At 52.5% G+C, this 20,812-nt stretch overlaps 1 protein-coding gene across 1 annotated transcript; it reads left to right on the plus strand.

Annotated features, from left to right (window-relative positions):
- The first annotated feature begins 5,099 nt into the window (after positions 1 to 5,099).
- ETV7 (ETS variant transcription factor 7) lies at positions 5,100 to 12,412 on the plus strand. Its single transcript, XM_074163543.1, is given in 10 exon segments — positions 5,100 to 5,160; positions 5,369 to 5,582; positions 5,584 to 5,683; positions 5,685 to 5,856; positions 8,258 to 8,422; positions 8,706 to 8,813; positions 9,699 to 9,863; positions 10,171 to 10,313; positions 10,661 to 10,761; positions 11,644 to 12,412. Coding segments are annotated over 10 exon segments (1,350 nt in total). The 3' UTR covers positions 11,765 to 12,412.
- The last annotated feature ends 8,400 nt before the right edge of the window (positions 12,413 to 20,812 follow it).

Consider the following 20,812-nt stretch of genomic DNA (forward strand, 5'->3'; position numbering starts at 1 on the left):
ATTACACAGCGTTTCTTACTGCTGTCACAAGAGCAGGCTGCCACCGGACTCGCACGTCCTCGCACCGCTCCGTTGTGATGAGCATTAGGCACAAGGTTCAGATCTGCTGGTTTTATGGCTGCCAAGCTCCACTTCCTTCTGAAAACTTTCTGATTCAATGGACTAAACTATTACATCCCAACACAGGGGTCAGGGACGTAGCGCTATTCTATGAGCACTACTTGGTAGCTGCATTCAGTTCCCAGTTCTTTTAATTCACGCTTTTGCCACTGAAAGTATGACTAATAAATTTTAATCCATATTATTTGTCCACACATTGCAAAACCAGACCTGACGCACACGCAGCTCTGCTCTCATTTCTCTATCTTTATTCAATTTCCCCTCAATCCTCTTTTTTTTCCCCCCCCGCTTCTTTTGGCTATTTCAGTATTGGATCCCAGGTAGTATTTTATTCTCAGAGTAAATTGCTGACTAGTTCTCTAGTCACTCTGACAGTGGGGCACATACAACCTGTTCCAATTCACAGTTCACAAGGGTATTACTGTATTTGCCTGTTCAGTAGCAAAACCGATGCAGTTACTGATCATTCCCACACTCAGGAGCAATCCATGGATTAACACCAGTTTTTAATAGCTGCACGTAACACATTTGAGGTTGTTCTGAGGGCAAAAGCCAGGGATAAAGCAATTCCAGCCACTGCAGACAAAATTACTGCACGTTGAACTCCAGGGACTACAGCCCATGGTCAATGCCCCTTCTAAGACTAACAGCCATTGATTTTATTTCTCAATTTCGGGCTTGTGCTCACGGAACAGCTGTCCTTCAAAAGTCCCAGCCCCCTTTTGTGCTCTGACAAGCAGAGCCAAAAAATACACAGGCCAGAATGCGGTCTGGGCTCAGGTCAGAGGCCACATTCCGACCACAAATTAGAACTTGAACAAGAGAAGGGAGGAAAAAGTGCCACAGAAGCTGATGAAACGAGACAGAGGGAAGGCAAATCCCAGGACTTGAGTCACTTACATTATTTCCCCGTAACAGACTCCTGAAACGCATTCACCCGAAGGCCCACTTTGCTCTGCCTTTGTGGTTCTGCTCCGCTACAACCCAGCATGGTTTGGGTCACCAGGCAGATAAAGTGGGGCTGCACAAGACACGCTTAAGCGCTTCCTATTTACCCTGGAGCACAGGGGGTTGGATGCATCTCACCTGAGCCACCTGGATTACGAGTCCCAGCTCCTCTACACAAACACCAGTAAGCAACAAGCAGCAGAAGGCGATTCAGCTCCTCAAAATGCAGATGGGATCAGTCAGGGTTATGGGACAGAAGCTAAAATTTGGGAATGTTGGAATCAGAGGGGATGTCGGGCTCGGAAACCTGAAATCAGAGCAAGTTACATCAGCAGTCTGGCCAAGTCCCCCCAAAAACTGATCCTCTAGTTAAATTTACATTCTATTGAACAATTCATTTAAAAATCAGGATATCCTTTAGACAGCTGACATGGCCTTTATCAGCAGGCACCAAGTCAGCATTTTTCCTGTAAAGAAAGAACTAGTTATCCACACACTCCTCTGGGATCCCTAAGCAAAAGGCAGCAGACCCAGAGTCCATTCCCAAGCTAAAGTTTTAGGGAGACTCATTTTGTATTTATTAACCAGGATTTTGCTTTCTAGTAGGAGGAAGAGTTTCTGACACCAGCTTTGGCAAGAACATGGAACTAAGAGAGACTGCAGGGGTACGTGCTGTTTCTGGCAGCTCTGAAAGTCTCCTTTCATAAGTTATGCCGCTGCTGAGTCGGCCCGTCATCATGCAGTGACTTTCGTAACAGGACTGCAACTTTGTGATGCAATTATTAATACAACCCCACTGCTGCCTACTGCTTGGCCAATATTCCTTTATGATCACAGCTTTTGGCAAAAGGGGACAAAGGTGTTGTTAATTGCTACATAGCACTGAAGTCTTAGAGCAAATTCATCACAAAGGGTGAAGTATTATTTACTTTTCTCTACACCCAAATTTTCTACTTAAGGGTTTTCAGGTATTTAAAGTGGAGTTAATAGCATTATTTTTAAACAGTATTATACTCTGCTTCCTCTGACTACGCTGCTATACTGAGAACTAAACACTTGGCTGCCTGTCACGGGCACATGGAACGAGTTCAAGACAAGGTCGAGTGACAAACACATCGTAGCACGCCCCAAACTTTGCGCTGAAAGCGTCAACTAATAAAACCAGAGATGACTCTCACTTCTCATGACCTGTAAAGACAGACTGAATGGCCACACAAAAAAAAGATGTCACAATATCCTAAACAGAGAACCCAAAGCAGATGGTTATGAAACCTCTTGGATTTGGAGAAGGCAAGACTGAACATGCCAGGACATGAAGGCACCTCAAAAAGACTGAGGGAAGATCAGATTTATGATCGAATCAGCTAAAGGAAGAGGGTTTCTCTAGTCTGATGGTTGAAAATACTTTGGGGAAGGAAACAAAGATTACTGCTGTGTATAGCTCAGGTAAGGCTACCTTTGGAACACAGAAAAATAAGGTATAATATTGAGTAATTTTATACTGGACACATCCATGTGGATCTTAGATGTTACACTTCTGTTATCACAATTATGACCAGTGATGAGGCTTCCTGTTTTTGAGGCTCTGGAATTATGGTCTTACCTTCCACTTAAAGAAGGTAAAAAACCTGTCACAAAACCTTTCCAGGAAATAAAAAACCATGCACTAAAACCATGAACAAAACCCCCAAACCCCAACCACCTTCGCTGCCTGCAGGTCCGTGCAATCAATCTACCTCAAACAGCTCTGATGTATTTGCTATAACTTGTTTCTCATCACTGATGAGAAGTATATAAATAATCGTTTTGGTCCTTTGGACTACAACTTTTTCCAGGTCGACACTTGCAGCTTGACTGGGCCCACTAAAGTCCGCTCAACTTTATACAGAATAACTACAAAACAGAAAACTCCCAAAAAATAAAATTATGTGATTAACTCCTACCAGAAAGATCACTCCTTTTAAGCCCAAAGCAAACACAAAACATTCCCTTGCAACTCTAGCAGCAAAACCCAGTACTGAAAGAGATCAAAAAGCATTTCACGTGCTGCAAATAAATCTATCTTAAAACAAACACTTATTTGGTTAACTTGGCACACACCTATTTCCTTGAAAGCATAACTTACTTCAACCTGCTCTTAATTGCTTTAAGACAAGCTGAAATAAGTCTGGACAATCTTCTGCATGGGTTTTACTTCAGATTAGTCTACATGAACTGCTCCATTTCAACCATATGATGAGACCATATAGGACCCCCTAATGGGGATGTTTTTATAGATTTGCCGGTATAAGCAATTTTGCCAGTATAAGCAATTATTGTACAGGCTGCTTTGCAAAAGAGCATTTTTTTAGTCACACAGAGTTTGTAAACAGTATCAGTCTGTCTATTTTAGCAAAAGGTGACTGTTTCCCTACAAAAAATTGCTCCACTGTAACAAGGGCATGTGTAAATCCAGTCTGAAGAATAATAACTAACAACTCCTCCAAGCAGCTTTGCCTACAGATTAACCCACAGTTTTTGAGCCCAATAATTCACTGTTTTGATGCTTACATCACTGAAAATGCTTCTACAAACTGAGGGCAGATGTATTTATAACCCTTAAATCCAGGTGACTGTCAGCAGTGCAGTCTCCCAGTCCAGGCACGGACTGGGACACACCTCAAAAGGGAGAGCAGAGCCTTTCTGCTGATTCCCGACACACAATCTCCTTCTGATTAACAGTTCGCGATTGCTGCTAATGCCAGCAGGAAGGATTGCGACTTTGTGGTGAGGATAAAGCAGGCACAGAGAGCACAGGTGAATTTTCTGCATTTAAAGCCATAAACCTACTGCTGCAACAGGATTTGTGTTTGTAGCAACCCTGGCAAAGTAATTCAAAACACTCTCCCTACAGAGGTGCGTTCTCAGCCCCCAGGTTTATGCCCAAGATTGTTTATTATTACCCATTCCCTGAAAAGCCTAAGGTCACTGAGAAGGCAGAATCAGAGACGGGAAAGTCAGGACACAGAAAGGTGCCTACAAGCAGGGGCAGGCTGAAGTCTCACCTACTGCACCCATTTAGGGGAAAAACCCTTAGAAACTCCTACTCCCTTTCAAAAGGCAGAGGGGCCAGAGGGAGGAAAGGGAAGATAGACTAAAAACATGCTTAAGAGTAATAATGCACCAGCCTACAACCCCAGAACACGCGTAGGAGGGCAGCGTGACCAACCAGCACCCTGAGAGGACGATGGTTCCTGCTCCGGGGGTGGTGATCACAAGCACTGGCCTCACCAAAGGGTGCTGGGCACACAGCAGGCCCCGAGGCCTCCCCCACAGCACAGAGGAAAGGGGTAACGTGTCAAAGATGCAGGGATGCAGCACTAACTCAAGGGATAACAGTCCCACCCCCGGCCAAATACGGACAGAGTGGAGGAGGTCCCTTCTCCCAGTAAACACGGGCCATGGGGGGGGGAGCATCCCCAGCCCCATAGACGGCCCTCCCTCAGCGCACACAAAGAAGGCCCCATGCCCACCTCCTCAGAGGGAACGGCAGCCCCCCCGGCCCCACAGGCCCCTCCGAAGCCCGTACAGAACAACGGAGCCCGCTGGGACCCCACAGACATTCCCTCGGCCCCGTCGACATCCTCCTCAACGCCGGCAGGGGATAGAGAAGGCCTTCCCCGAACCCTGAGCGCCCTCCTCCTTCGCCTGAGCACACAACGGACTCCCCCAGGCCCATAAGCCGCCCTCAAAGCACAGGGAGAGGCCGGAAGGCCCCCAAAGCCCCCCCCTCCAGGCTCACAGAGGGCCGGAAAAGGCCTCTCCAAGTCCCACAGAAGGCCGGGAAGGCCCCTAAAGCCTCCCGCAAGCCCCACAGAGGGCTAAGGCGGCCCTACAGGCCACCCCGGGCCCCACGGAAGGGGAGGAAGGGCCCCCATCTACCTCCCACCTACCCCCCACCGCCTTTAGGCCTCACTCACCGCGTCCCCGCCGAGGCCGCTCCCTCAGGCGGGCGGAGGGCGGGGTCTCGCCGCTAGGCCACGCCCCCTCCTATGCCGCTACCCGATTGGCCCCGCACTCGCAGCGGACTGGCCAATGGGAAGCCGAGGGAGCGTGAGGGGGCGGGACGCGCCAGGGGGCGGGGCGTCCCGGAGCGCGCGTGGAGCGGCGCGTGCGTCCCGGAGCGCGCGGCGGTGTCCCGGTGCTCGTGGCCCGCAGTTCACGGACCGGTGCGCGTCGTCCCCCCGCCCCCGCTCCCCTTTGGCTCTGGGAACTTCCCCCCTCCCCCCCCCCCCCCGTGCTCCTCCGGTCCCTCTCGCAGCCGCGCTGTCCGGTCCCCGTCGTTCCCGGTGGAGAAACGGGATAAAAACACATGTTCCAGCTGCCCACCCCGCCCCCGGCGTGTCCCGGGACCCCTCCATCCTCCGGCAGCGCGTCCGAGAACAGGGCCCCCAGGGACACAGAGACTCCCGGGGACACCGGGACCCCCGGGCCGGCGGGCCGCCCCGCTCCCGGCAGTGGGCGGGATCCCCCGGTCGGAGGCGGCGGTCGTGCGGGAGGGGACGCGGGGGCCACGGCCCCGGGAGGGGAAGGGAACGACACGTCCCCTGGCGCTGCCCCTCGCCGCTCTCCTGCCTCCCGGCGCTCCGGCTCGTTTCGATTTCGTTTCCCGGAAGGATCGCGCCGCAGCGGCCGCAGGGCCGGGACCCGCCCGCACCGGGGCAGCGCCGAGCCGCGGGTCGCAGCGGGCCGGGGGCAGCGCCGAGCACCGCTGCGGGGACCGGGCACCCGCCGCCACCGGGGATGCAGGTAAGAACCCCCCGACCCCCGCCCGGTCCCGTCCCGTCTCGTCTCGTCCCCCCCCTCCCTTTCTCAATTAGCGGCTGGAAGTTGATGCCCCGGGAGGGGGTGACCCCTCCATCCGCCTCACGGCCCGGAGCAGCCGGGGGGCTCCGTCCCCCCGGGTTTGGGACTGAGCCGAAAGCTGCTCTGACACGTCTGAGGGTCCCTTTTCACCCCCTTTTTCTCACTTTCCCGCTCAAACACCTTCAAGGTCAGTATTTCCCCTTGAAGCAAGGGAACGCCGGCTCGGAAACGTGTGAAAGCAGCTAAACAGGGGAAAAAAAAAAAAAGCAAAGCAAGAATATAAAATTGGTACAAAGTAATAAAAATTAAGGATGCGTCTCATGCCCTTGAAATCTTCAGGAGCAAGAAAAATACCAAACATTCGGCCTGTTTTTATTGTAAATCTCGTCGTAAGAGAGTCACCCCCATGGGAGAAAACTAAAACACCTTTTTGAGGAGTTCTAGACAAAAGCCACCGCTAATTTCTTTCACTTTTATTTTTCCCGTAGCTTGTTGCTTAGAATCAACCCGAAAGAGTTTGCATCGCTGTCAGGCCTGGTCAGAGTTTATACTGGAGTTTCTCTGGTTTCCCTCACACAATATTATGCAGCTTCTTGCTCCGCTAAAACCAGCAACCCCGAGACAGCCAGCAATCGTTACCCCATCCGCAGGCAAATTAACACTCATCCTTCCGCTGAAGAAAACCCCTCGCCCATCACCAAACCACCGCCTTTCTCCCCCTGGAACTTCCCCGCACCCCAGGGAAGTATTTTCCTGGGGAGGGATGGAGCCTTTTGCCCCCTGCTCCCAGTTTTGGGGACACCAGGTATAAGATGTGCCCAACCACCATCTGCTCTCTCAGGGCACTCTTGTGATTTTTTTTTTTTGTCACCCCTGATTTTCAGGGGTGGGGGCTCAGCTCCTGGACCCCCACATAGAGTCGAGAAGCGCTGGCTGCTCAAACCACCTCTGAAAATCTGCCTGAGGGTGTATTGAAGTGTCCAGAGTTGGCAACTGCTTCAGAAAACACTATTTGTAGGCAAAATTGTTAATTTTCCAGAGAATGAAGCTGAGAAATTGCTGGGATTTATGTTAATAGATTTTTAAGGGGAAACATTATCTGCTTGGCTGCCAGTAATATTTCATGATCAAGATGGGGCTGACAGCGGGATCTGGGCTCCCTTCTGCCACACGTGCTCTGGATGAGAGCCCTGAGCCAGAGCGGGGGCGATGGTGACCCCCCTCCTCCCCTCCAAGCCCAGCCGAGGTGCTGGGGCTGGCTCTTCTCCCAGCACTGACCATCTCACCCCCGCTTCGGTGGGGCTGGAGTGGGTCCTTAATGAGCAACCAAGAGGGAGGAGTAATTCTTGAGGGGCTGGGACTTCACAGCAGGAGAGCGAGATGAGTGGACATCTCCCTAAACCCAGGGATGGCCATTTCCACCGATGTCCATATGATGATCCCTAGGGGAAAAGGTAGAGAGATCTCTTCATACAGAGTTTTTAAAGACAAAATCTAGGCAGCTGTATTTTCACAACTCTAAAGAACTGTCCTAAACCCCTTGGGTATCCAACAAGCATCTGAGGATCTGGAGGAAGTGAGAGCCAGCAATGGGGACACTGCAGGCTCTGCCAGTCATGGCTCCATCTTCTGCTTCCCTGTGGCCATGGGGCAGTGGGGATGGATAACCCACATCTGGAGCCTGGATGAGGGCAGGTACCTCCACTAAAGAGAGAAACTGGAGAAAGAGAGGAGGATCTGGCCACTAATGTGCCTTGGGCAACCAGATTCATCCTGGGGCTGGTAAAGGGTCTAGAGCTGGTGTGGAAGAGCTGTGGACAGCCCATCTGAGAAACCAGTTAGAAACTATCTGAGCAGTGGAGGCATCTCCAAAGCAAAGGCAGGTCTGGAGTTGGGAATTTTCCCCCGCTGACGTGTTTGACCTCTTTTCCCCAGGGAAAAGTGGCAATCAGCTCTTCCAGCCCCATTGTCACAGCTTCGTTACCAGCCCCGTCCCGGGCCAGACACACACCCGTCAGCGAGAGGGAGATCTTCAAGCTTCCCGGCAGGCTGAGTGAGTAGATGTTGAGCAAGTCAACGCTGCTTAAAAAGAAAGGAGCTCCCACAGGGCGGGACATGGAGGGTACAGCTGTGGTGTCCCACCCAGGGACCATTCCCTGCCATCAAGGGGCACAAGATGGACCACTCATCAGGGTTCGTTTTCTCTCTTTGGGGTTTTGACCTGTGAGTACTTAATATAGAGGGAAGGTTTGGTGATGGAGAGGACCAGTGCCCCCCCCTGCCCCTCAGCAGTTTTGAAGATGAAGATGGAGACAGTTGTTTCAGAGGCTGCCCCTGGTTTCAGGAATCCAGCCCTCACTGTGGAGCAAGGACGACGTGATCCACTGGCTCAGATGGGCTGAGAAAGAGTATTCCCTTCGGCAAACGGATGAAAGCAAGTTTGAAATGAACGGCAAAGCCCTGTGCATCCTCACCAAGGATGACTTCAGATACCGAGCTCCCAGCTCAGGTTAGACCGAGTGCAAGGGTGTTTGAGGACCATCCAAGTACAGCACAAGCTGTGCTCTGCTGAGAGGGGCTGGATGGGTCCCAGCAGACCAGGCTTTAGCCCTATCTGGCCAGTTGGGTGCTGGAGACAAGGGCAAGCCTCTTCCTTCAGTCTATCTGGACTACAAATGCTTTGAGATGGGGAATGACCTCTTGCTCTGTAGCACAGAAATATAAGCAGCGACATCAACTGAGAATCTCTACTATAACACAAAATCATCTGAGCAGACTTTCCTTCCCTGCAGGGGATGTCTTGTATGAAGTCCTTCAGTACATTAAGACTCAAAGAAGAGCTCTGGTGTGCAGCCCTCTGCTGAGCTCACCCTTCGGGGAGGCCAGGAGCACAGAGGAAGGTATGGTGGAGAATGGTAGCTCTCAGCTACACTGGGTCACACACGTCTAGGGCTTGAAGATCAGCCAGCTGAACCCATCCCACGGTACCTCAGCAAGGCAGGCAGGACAGACCTGGAGATGGTAGCCAGGTCCAACAAAGTCCATGTCATCAAGGAAGCTTGTGGTGATGAAGCAGGTCTAGTCAGAATCAAGTCTAGAGATCACCAGGTGGGTCCATGGAGACCAATCAAGACTATGGCTACTCTAGGAAGTCTTTCTGCAAGTTGAGATCTGGATGGGGGTTGTGGTCAATAGCCAGGCAGAGACATGACCATAGCTGGAGGGAAGTTCTCCTGCAGCATAGATGAGAAAAAACTGAGGGGTCAGGGCTGGGTTTAAATAGAGCTTCTGGGCCAATGGGTAGGGTGGGCAGAGGTCCCAGGTGAGGCTGCTCAAAGCTAGTGAGGCTTCTTAGTGTTCTTGGGGTGGAAGGGATGACCCTAGGTAGGAGTTGGGGTGGGGATGGGTTGGTGGCTGGCTTTGTAGTGTGGTGGTTCTGGGAGTGCTTTCCTGAGCTCTTTTGCTGGCTCAGGTGTAGGGTGATGACCATCTTAAGCTTCTACTACAATTTACAAGGGAGTGCTTGGGCTCTGGATCATTCTCCTATTCCAGTTTTTCTTCTGTGTCTGAACCTCACCCTACTTGGCATCTCCTCTAAACCCCCTGCGTGTTCTACTTCTTTTACCTTAAGAAAATCCCCAGCTTTCCACAGTGCCTGTCTCCTCTGGCTGGGCTGGTATTGGGCTGACAACCAACCTGGGCTGTCCCTCCCCACGTGTTTCAGGGCTTTAGACCTCCTGGGACCTGCCATAATGCACCTCAGGGTGTTTTTTTTTTTTCCCCAGGGACAGATTGTAGAGCTGAGGCTGCCCCGGTTGTTGTTTCCTCCCACCTGGGTGGTGTGGAGCCACTGAACCTCTCCCATCACAGCTCGGAGGGCAGCTGCAGGGCAGAGGCCATCGTCTCTCTTCCTACAACCCTGTTAGCCCCAGTGGATGGGAAAATTGCAGGTAAATCTGAATTTATAGCCTGGTTCCTTGGGTAAATGAGATCATGCTTTGTCCTGCCTGCCCATCTGTCTCCCATGTGTTCCATGCATCAGTGGGTGCTTCCCTGCCTCAGTTTCCCCACCTGAAAAATGGTAGTTCCTGCTCGTGTTTTGAGATCTAGCAATAAAAGTGCTGTGTGTGAGCTCTGGGCTCTTCTTGCCTTTATTATCACTGCTAATGCGTGCAGTCCTGTTGCTGATCGACCCTCAGTGGAGTGTAGGTGCCTTGGTGGGAGCTCTGTGACCATGTATTCTCCACCGATGCCCAGACTGCAGGTTGCTGTGGGATTACGTGTACCAGCTCCTCTCCGACAGCCGCTATGAGCCTTACATCAAGTGGGAAGACAAGGAAGCCAAGGTCTTCCGGGTCGTTAACCCAAACGGACTTGCCCAGCTCTGGGGGAACCACAAGGTAAATGCAGTTGAGAAGAAATTTGTCATTCCTGGGCTTCTGCATGTTGCCTTCATGATGTGTTCCCCCGAGCTGGTGGCACAGGGACTGGGAAGGGTGATGGAGTGGGCACAGCGCTGCTGAGGAGTGCTAACCTCCTGGTAATTAAAGAGGGAGGATTTCTCATCTTCTGGAAGGCCAACCATGATGGACCCAGAAGCCTGTCTGGGTTAGAGACCCACACCGCAGCCTGCAATGCCCAAGACCCACCTCAAATGTCCCATACGTGGTCCTCCTGCAGACAGCCCCAAACCAGGTGTTGGCGTTTGCTTTTACTCAGATCCCTCCCAATTCTTTTCTTCTTCTAGAACCGGATGAACATGACATACGAGAAGATGTCGCGAGCGCTCAGACATTACTACAAACTCAACATCATCAAAAAGGAGCCGGGGCAGAAGCTGCTGTTCAGGTGAGATGGAGCAGATCAGAGAAATGATCTGCTTCAGTGGGGATGGGGCACAGGAAGGTGGTGGCCTCCAGATGTTGGCAGCTGCTTCGTCTTGCTGGATCCTCCATGGTCCAGACTGAGCTGAGGTTGCAACATCTTTGTTGTATGTTGGGGTAATGCATGGGGACATGGTCTGTCTTCTGGGTTTGTGGTGCTGCAAGGGAGAGCAGGGGCTGGTCCCAGCCTGGCCCAGTGACTGAGGTGTCCCACAGCGTCTGTGCGTGTCTCGGAACTGGAACCAGCCTTCATGTTGAGGTGTAAGAGCCTGGGCTGGTTTCAGTTTTGCAAAACCTCAGTGGTCGCTTTTTGGCTTGTTTCTTTTTATCCTTCCCTGCAAATGCAACGCCCCACTGGGTTTGTCTCCAGGCTTTCTCCTGTGACAGCCAGGAGATGGGACACCTGGGCTCTGGGTCCCACCAGGGCTGTGGGCCAGCAGCCTGCCCCAGGGCCACCATCCAGCCGCTCTCCTGCCTGGGGTCCTGCAGTGTCCCCAAGCCCACTTGAGCTGGAAACTTCCCTCCTCTTCCCCAGTGACACCGGGTCTGAAGTCCACCTCCAGACAGAAGAAGGGGTGGAAAGAAGTTGGGAGCCTCCTGTTTTCAGTGCTGGCTGCTTCCCTGGGACTAGTTTGGACTTAAAGCCCCTGCTCTGGGCTGATGAGTGCTGAGCTTTGTCACCCTGGGTGCAAGGCCAGAGCTGGGATCCTCAGCAGAGCCCAGGGATCACAGACACCCTCTGGGAAGCTCCAGAGCTCAGCTGATGAGGGCAAGGGCTCCAGCATGGACGGACTGGTTTGGGGCTGGGCTTGGACATGCCCTTTAAAGCACTTAAAAATGATTGCAGGTTTTTGAAGACTCCTGGGGAGATCATCCATGAGAAATCCAGCAAGCTGGAGCAGCTGGAGAACGAGGACCATGAGGATTTGAAAGAAGACCCAGAAGACCAACTGGAGGTTTCACCGTAGGAAATCTTTGAAAGCTGCATTTGCAGTGTGTCGCAGGCAGATTTGCGCTCTGCTGGGAAGTGCTGGCATCTCCTGTGTCTCCTGGACGGAAGAGCCAGTCCTGCATTTCGAAACCTGCCCTGAGCCAAAGCTGGGACATCTCCGGGGCTTCATTAGCAAAACACAGCCAGAAACTGTCCCTCCAGCCCCGAAAGTGCAGGTGAACGTGTGGGCTGGCCTTCTGCTCGCTCCTCTTCTGTCCTCGGGGAGGGAGCGTGGTATTTTTGCTCTGTAAATTTTGATGCTTGTCTTTAAGGTTCCAACTTGCCGGTAGAGGCTGCTCCGTCCTCGCAGCAAGACGTGAGGAGCAGAGAGCACCGGAGCCCATGCTCCTGGTCAAACATCTCCCAAAGGGCTTCTGCAGTGAGCGGTGGCCCAAAGTGTGGACGCGCTGCTCTGAATCTGAGCCATTTCCCTGATTTGAGGATGGATTTACCCTGCAGACGTGCCGTACTCTGTCATCTCACCGTCTCCTGTGGGGTTGCTGAAATATCCACCCGGATCAGACCTGGCTGGAGCTCCAGGATGCGCGGAACCCCTAAGCTGGGTCTCGTTTCAACTCCTTTCCCTCCATGTAATGCTGTTTGTAATTAGCTGACTAAATAATGTGAAAAGAAACGAAGCCAGTAATGAGTATGAGCTCGCTCGTCGTCAGACACGTGGTTATTTGCTTTTGAGTTGGAAGCAGGAATTCCTGCAACCCCAGGTCCTGTTAGTGACCTGGAAGGAACAGTGTGTGTGTGTGTGTGTGTGTGTGTTTGTTTTTTTTTTTTTTAAATCCAAAAATATCCACTAATATTTTCAGATTGCTTTTCATTGAGGAAATAAAACCCCGTGACTGTGTACAGTTGAAATCCCACTTCTTCCTGGCGGAAGGTCTGAAACTGGGAAATCTGAGCCTTCCTCATTTAGAACCAGCTCCTGTGGGCACCCAAATCTTGTCCCCGAGCTCAGCAGCCCCTAAACCAGAGGGCAACAGCCGGAGCTGCTCACAGGTGGGTGAACACAGTGCAAAGACACGGTGTTTTGTAGCTACGTGGACAAGCACAGGTATACAGGTCGTGAAGCAACATCGTGTTTCATGGCTGATAGGACAAGGTGAGTTCCTTCCAACCTCGGTTTTGCACCACTGCAAAACTTCTCCTGCTGCCTTGTGTCTTTGCTCTGGACCCTTTCCTAAGCCCAAGCTGCCGTCTCACAGCTACATCGGCTTTTGAGGCAGCAGTTCTGGGTCTGGGAAATGTCAGCTTTGTGGAGAACTTTGGTAAGGGTTGGTGACTGAGGTTTCCACCAAAACTGGTTGTTGCCAACCTGAAAGTACAGTCCCTTTCAATGTAACTGGTGTTGCTCCTCTAAAACTACTTTGCACCCATCAACGGGAGCCTGAAGGTACTGGTGGGCTGTACCCAGCAAGAGATGGTGGTGGGACACATGGTGGCTGGTTGGCAAAACATCAACAGTACGATATCTCCGGAAACGCTGGCTGAGAAGTTTCACTTCCAGAAAGAATCACCAGTTCTTTGGCAAAATGCAAGTGTTTGCCAAGTCAAGCGATGGAGGAGAAGGAAACAAGTAGCCCTAGTGGGGTAAATGAGCAAAAGTGTCACAGCCTTTGGGAGGTCCTAGATAAGAAGGGAGGCAAAAATCTCTGCTAGGAGAGGGGCTGGAGGTTACCCAGCACCCAGCCAAGCCACTGCCTGGGGATGTGCCATACCAGGAAGGTGCAGTGAAGCACCCAGACCTCATCCATCCTTCCACCAAGGGTTCTGTTTGCCCCAGAGAAGACTAAAGCCAGGTGGTTTTGGGGATGAAATCTAGCAGAGTCAGAGTATGTCCTGCCCAGCCCTGAGGGACAGCTTTGGTGGGAAAGAAGACCACCTTCCTTGGCAACTGTCCTGTCCTGGCCCTGCGTCACTCTTAGGACACACACCCATGGGTGCATTTTTCCTGACCTTCTCCTAACAAGACATCCCCCATTCTTGGGGGCTTTCTTGCTGTGGAAACAGCCCTGATGACTCCTGAGCACCCCACCACTTCTCCAGCCTGCCCTGATTGTTTTTTTTTGGAGCGGTGGCAGTTGGTGACCCCGGCGCTTGTGCCGTGCTCGCAGGGAGCATGCGAGATGCCCTTTCTTCACCCGGTTTTCCAGCGATGACTAAGAATCCTGCTGGACTTGGCCGGGGATTTCCTCTCCTGGTTGGGAAGCTGCCAGAAACACTCAACCCTCCTTGTGCCACGGCGGCTCCGCAGGGATCCTGGAGGGTGAAAATCAAAGGGCACCTTTGCACGGATGAGCTGCAATGACAAACTCTTTCCATGCTCCCAGGACGCCCTCCTGTCCTCCCCAGGGCAATGTGTCTCTTTTCCCTGCGGTAAACTGAGGCAGGAGGGCTGGAAACCTGCTGCTTTCCTGGAACAGGGACCCATCCCTTTCGGTAAACAGCCGCTCTGCCGGGCTGTTTGCTGTGGGTGTGTGGGGAGGCAGAGCAAAGCAGCCGGTGACTTTTGCCATGTCTGAAGTCCAGGGGCGGTGGCACGACGGCAGGTGCCCCATGCGGGCTTTCCTGAAGGTGCTTCATTCCCTGGAGGGCATCATCCACGCTTCGGCAGCCCCAGGTCCGGTGCTTTTTGGGGCAGGGTGGTGCATGGCAGCAAACGCCTGTGCATGCCCGCTGCTCATCTGCCAAGGGAAGCAGCTAAAATCAGCCCCGGGGCTGGAGGAAAAGAAGGGTTTGCTTTGGGGGCTGGTGCCCACAACCTTCTTGGATCAGAGGCACCACGCGAATGGGCTGAGAGGTTTCCACCGAGGCCATGTTTTGGCTGTGCCGTCTGCCCAAACCGTGGCTGCCCTCAACACCCTGGTCGTGGTTCAGATCTGAAACTGCAGATGTTTTCTCCCTGAGTGGCTGGTGTTGGGTCAAAGGGACCTTTGTGGTCCACTTAAAACACAACCGCCCCCAGCACCCAGTCAGGTTCGCTGTGACTTTGGCTGGCCGAATCTTGAAGACCTCCAAGGATGGTGATCCCCCACCATCTGGACATCAGTTTGAGGTTATCCCAGCCTCCTGCAGAGGAGGTTTTTCCTGATGTCCAACCTCAGCCTCCCAAGCTGTGGCCTGTCTGTCTTGTTCCCAAGAAATTCAGGTGTGTTGACTCATGCCTTCTCCTGAGCCCATTGAAACCCTTTGCACCTCACAACTCCATGGGAGGAAAACCTTCCCTTTGGTTTTTTTCCACCTTCTGGAGCAAGTTCCCATAAACAGGCCAATTCCTGCTGCCATGTCCCTGTGCTTTTAGTTCTGCTTTTCCCTCCAACGTCACTGGCCTGAAGATACCAACCTCGGTGTTGTGTGCTACCTCCACGTGACTGCGTTTCCAGCCAGCTTCCTCGTTCTCTGTTCGTGTTGATAAGAAAAGCAGACAAATTGGGATCTAGATCTCTTCCCCCAACTCTGGAAATGGGCTTTTGGTTTGTCTTGGGTCTCTTGCAAACATATTTTCCACATGCTTTTTTCCCATTAGGTTTGAGAGTGTCCCAAATCCCAGAAGGGACCTGAACTTGGATAAAGGTTTGGATCCGGAATCACAACTCAGGTCAAGATTTGGGTCAATCTGGGTATCCCATCTTCAGGCTGTGTCCAGAAATGCTCCTACACAGAGGAAAAGCCTTCAAGAGGCCGTAAGTCCATGCTGATTCCCAGTGTAATCACTGGGATCACAGAAGTCCTCCATGAGTTGATGGTTGGACTAGATGATCTTAAAGGTCCCTTCCAACCTAGACAATTCTATGATTCTATGACTCTATGAGCAGGGATGATGTTTGGACTCAGCCTTGAATGATCTCCAGTAGCAAGATCTCCAAACTGGAGGTGGCCAAACGGTGCCCCACGGCCAGAGTGGATGTAGGGTTTTTGTTATATGGATGTTGCAGAGAAAAAAAAACCCAAACAACCAACCAAAATTGACTGTGAAACTCCTCACCCACTGGAATCGACCTGCTTACGAAAGGACCTGGTCATACGCTAGTTAGCAGCGTGGAGCTCCTGATGGATGGTTTAATTATTTATCAGAAGGAGATGGGGAAGCTGAAAAACAAAGCCATGTAATTCCTAATCAATACCAGGCGCTGATTCATCCGTGGAGGCTCAGGAGAAACGGAGGGAAATAGACTGGATCTCTCCCAATTATAGGAAATTATAGCACTGAAAGTTTGTATTCAACTTTTTTTTTTTCTGTTTCAATTGCAAACTGAACCCATTATCAGGAAAAGAGCGTTTTTATGAGGGAGGGACCCAGGCAGCACATTATCCCAGCTGCAAACTGGAGGAAATGCGGCGCTGCTCAGAGGGAAATCTTGCCAAGGGGTTTTCCAGCATCCAGCACCATCCCTGCAAGGTGCAGTGCGGGATATTGCCATCAGATGGCAAAATAGCGATGAGGATGACGGGCAGCAGCCGGGCGCAGGGGTGTAAGGGGGTGGCTGTGGGGCCAAGCGGATCCCTGGTGTAAGAGGGTCTGTGTAGCCCAGGGGCTGGTTGCGGATGTTGGGATGTGCAGATGGGTGTTGGGTGGGCTCAGCCCTGGGAGATGCTCAGCCCTGGGAGATGCTCAGCCCCCGGGCAAGGCTGGGTGGGGGCCATGGGGGGACAAAGGATTTGGGTCATGAAGCTGGTCCTGTGTCATATTTCATGTGGGTGTGTGGGCTGTCTGAAGGACCCCAGGGTGGGTTTCCAAGGCGTTGCAGCCTGGCCATGCTCAGGGTTAAGCAACAGCCTGGTAGCACCATGCCCAGAGCATCTGTGGTCCCACAACGGCCCCCAACACCCACATCCCTGGAAGCTCCTGAGATGTGAGCAGGGTGATCTGCTTGCTGCATTGAAACCCATTTATCTGACAAAGTTATGACTTCTCCTTACAAAAACAACCCAGAAAAGCCCATATATGTCATCACACTTATTAAAAAGAACAACTGCGCAACAACAACAAACCAAAACCACATGCCAAAGAGCTGGCTTAGATAGCTGGTTTCAAAGGCCAGTGCTTACACCAGGTGACAGGTGACTTTTATGTTGTTTTGCTGCTGTTTGTCATAAGGAAATTGCTTTCTCCTCCAGTGAAACTCACGCCCGCAGGTTTTCCGCCACGAGGAAGGTGATAGCAGGGATCCCAGGCGGAAGCATTGGCCGCTCTCTTACCTGAATGGCTGATAAAAATAGGACTTAACTCAGCCAGTCCCCACCCTTGGGTATAAAAAAGGCACCTCACAGGAGAGTCTGACAACCCTTAGCACCTGTGGCCGAGGACCTGGTCTTGACATATGTCCAGAACAGCAGAAATACTGATGGAAAGGTAAATACCAAAAGAGCAAATAAAGAAGGATGCGGCGAATGTACCAGAATCAATCAAAGCAGGACGGGGGCTGTTGCTTTGCTGTGGTTTATCAATGGAATGATTTATTATCAGGTGGTCGGGTGGCTTTAGTGTTGGCTTGGATGAAGGAAACTTGTCTTCTTGATCCTAAAAAAAAGGCCAAGTTGGGGTGGGTGGGTGTCCTTGTGCGTTGTGATGATGCTCATCAACCGGCTCCAGGGTGGCTTGCACAGCCAAGCGTGCCGGGTTTCGGTGTTGGCTTCCCCCGTGCTGTTCAGTGGTGGGGAAAGTCTGGTTTGGGTCCTGTTTTCTGAAGGGTGAAATTGGTTTTGGAAGCAGAGCCAGCACGAGGCACGGGCACGGCTCTCTGGTTTTTCAACAGCAGCATGTCCTGTTTAATTTTGTTCGAAAACGCAGAGGAAAAGGGTGTTGGGAAAGGCAGGGACTGAGTGTTCCACGCTCCGGTCACAGCCCTACGCTGGTGACAGCTCGTGGAGGGGCTGGAGCATTGCAAGGTGCTCGGCTGATATTGGCAGTGACTGAGGATATTTGCAAGAGCCCACCTTGCCCTTGGCTTCTCCGAGGGCTGGAAGCCCCCAGCCTTGCTGGAGAATGTCTTTTTGGTTCTTTTAGCAGCCATTACTTCAAGGGGAGATACTAAAAAAGTCCGTGTTGTGTGATGCATCGGGGGGATGGTGCTCCTGGAGTGTAGTTTTTCACTGTGGTACGGGAATACATTGCAACAGGAAGATGCAGCACCACGGTGTCTGGATGACACCCTTGTGGGATCTGACCCTCTGGATGATAACCAGGCTCTGCCCCTCGGACCTGTCCGGCTCATCTCCCCCTTCCCTGCAGTTTCGCTTCCTTTATCAGCGGTGTCTATAGCCCATCATAAAACCCCGTGTGTGCAGCCTGCATAACGGGCACTCAGATAACACCCATAAAAAGGGGTTGATCATTTACTGGGAACACAAACAGTCTTGGACACCCAAAGCACCCTTGGGCTCCAGCGTTTGGTCCAAAATGGGGGTGATTTCCATCGTGCCCAACCTGACAGTGCAGCATCCCGGGGAAAGCGAAAACCGGGCTGAAAATATTGTTTTTTCCCGCAGCAACATGCAGGCTCTGGCTGTGGAGAAGCCTCCGTGGGATGCGGGGAGGCAGCCGTCGGGGAAGATCCTCTCGCTGGACAGGCAAGGGGCCAAGAAAGTGCTGGAGATCTACGTCCAGCGCTCGCTGAGCTGCTGCGAAAATTCTGCTGCGAAGAAGTTCCAGGAGGGATCCAGAAGGCGAGGGAAGAAGGGAGATGGGCTTCAAAGGTCGAAAAGTGACTTCTGCAAGTATTCGTGTGCCAAACTCAGCCCCAGGAAAGACCAGGAGGAGGGACCCAAAGCATCAGACCTGGATGAGTCTCTGGATGATGAGAGCAAAGCTCCCGGGGAGGTCCCTAAAGAGGAGCCGGAGCCCAAGAGGAAAAGCACAAAAAACTCTTCCCAGGGCAAAACCCAACGCACCTGGTTCAAAAGTCTCTTAAATTTGCTCTTCAAGAAGAGCCCTGAGGATCAGAAGGAAAACACAGGGCAAAAAGCAAAGGAGAAAGATGCCAAAGCTCCTCACATCTCCAAACCAGAAGGGGCTAAAAGACCCGCAGGGGAACTGGGCACGTCCCTGCCGCTGGGCAGAGCCCCGAAGAGGAGACCCAGCCTCAAGAAGGTTTTCTCCTTCAAGAAGCACTCGGAGGAGGAGCGGGGAGATGTGGCAGTCGGGGCAAAGGCCAAGAGACCCAGCTGCCTTCCCCTGCGGCACATCCAGGCACCAGCCACCCCAGGTTGGACTCCCACCAACCCTAACCCAACCCTACGGCCAATGGGACCTCCACTGGCCTTCCTTTGGGAAAGCAGTAGGGTTCAGTGCTGGTTTCTAGCCCTAAGCATCACCCTCCTGGTGCTTTCTGGGGGTTGGGATGGGTTTTGGAGACTCTGATCTCAACCTGCTGCCCCAGGAAAGGGGCATCTCCCCGTGCCTTGAGCACACATCGTTGCTCTGACTTGTGAGCACAGCAGATTACCCCGAGCACCAGCCAGGCACAGGTTTCCCCCCCTCTGGCAAGCGAGGGACACGGTGGTTTAGTTTAAACCTGCATTCAAGGCCTGAGATTAAATCTTAAGCCACTCTAGGGCCATTGTGCAGCTGATTTCAATTTGCTGTGGGGAGGGGTGCAGGCAGCTGGCTGTGGTGGCACAGTGGCAGAGTCTGTGGGACACCCCTGTCCCCATCCCAGCCCTTCCCCTGCCGAAAAGCCATCGAAGGGGTTTCTGCAAAGCTTCGGCAGATTCCGGGCAAGTTGTAGCCGCTCAGTTGCAGCTCAGAGAGTGGGATGCACTGGTCCAGGCTGGGCACGAACATCACGTGGATGCAGTCACCTCCGCAGCTGCTTCTCTCTTTCAATGAATGGCCAACGAAAAAATAACCCTCGCTTCTGAATACGTGTTTTTCTTCCCGCAGACGAGGACCAGCCCGACGGTTACTACACACGAGTCTCGGAAGAGATTGGGCTGATCGTGCAGGGCAGTGAGAGCCAAGGAAGCAGAGGACGTGGACGTGGGGAGCCACCACAGCCGGCCAGTGCTGATGCAGTCGGTGAGTGTTGCCCTCGTATGTGCTTCATCACTGGCACGTACAGAAAACACATGGACATGAGACTTGTCCCCACGGAGAGCCTGCACAGGACCCAAACCCTGTTCCAATCCTGACCCAAGGGCTTATGAAGACGTTGGGGGACATTTTCAGCATCAGGGCTTGATCTGGGGTGAGAGAAATTCCAAGGCAGGAGGGGGTTTTTGCTGGCTGAGGGTACCAAGGCACTTGGCAACAGGCTGAAATGGGGTGTGGAGGGATGGAGGTGGATGCAGGTTGCTCAGGGAATTTTTCAGGGGGGGCTAAAGAGGCAGTGCTGTCCCCCCAGAGCGTCTGGGGTTTGAAGAATGGGCTGGAGGTAACGTGGGATCTCTCTCTGCAGATGAAGCCATCAGGAGAATTGTTGCCCTGCTCCAGAGTGCAGGAGATGAGCTGGACAGGCAGGTAAGTGGAGAGTTGTGGTGGGATCAAGGGAATTCGGGCCAAACGCTGTACTGCTGTAAAATAGAGCAACATCGTTGATTCCCTGGGGCAGGGAAACGCTCAGTAAAATCAAGGAAACGGCACCTTTTAATTCCCCGACTGGGTGTGATGGTGGCTGTCTGTCTGTCTGTCCTCCCTGCAATCCTCGCGTGGAGTGAAGGCGTCGACACAAGGGTGACACACCGAGGTATTTGCTTGTAACGTGTGTATTCACCCGCTTCTTGACCAGGTGAGGGAGGACGTGCGGCTACGGATGTTCTTCAGAGACATGTCCTACAGCTCCTTCAAGAACCTGGCCGATGCCTACGTCCACAGGGAAATGACAGCCAGCAGACCTGACGTCAACCCCCAAGAGATCCAGTTCGCCTTCGCGGTCCACCTCACCGCCAAGGTGGCCGGCATCTGCAACCAGGCAGTCAACAGAATCATGGGCTTCGGCACCCGCTACCTGGAAGACTCGTTTGCACCCTTGTCCTACAGCAAAATTCTCCAGGTAGGGAGGAGAACCGGGTCTGG

This window comes from Numenius arquata, chromosome 24, assembly GCF_964106895.1.
Source record: "Numenius arquata chromosome 24, bNumArq3.hap1.1, whole genome shotgun sequence".
Lineage (NCBI taxonomy): Eukaryota > Metazoa > Chordata > Aves > Charadriiformes > Scolopacidae > Numenius > Numenius arquata.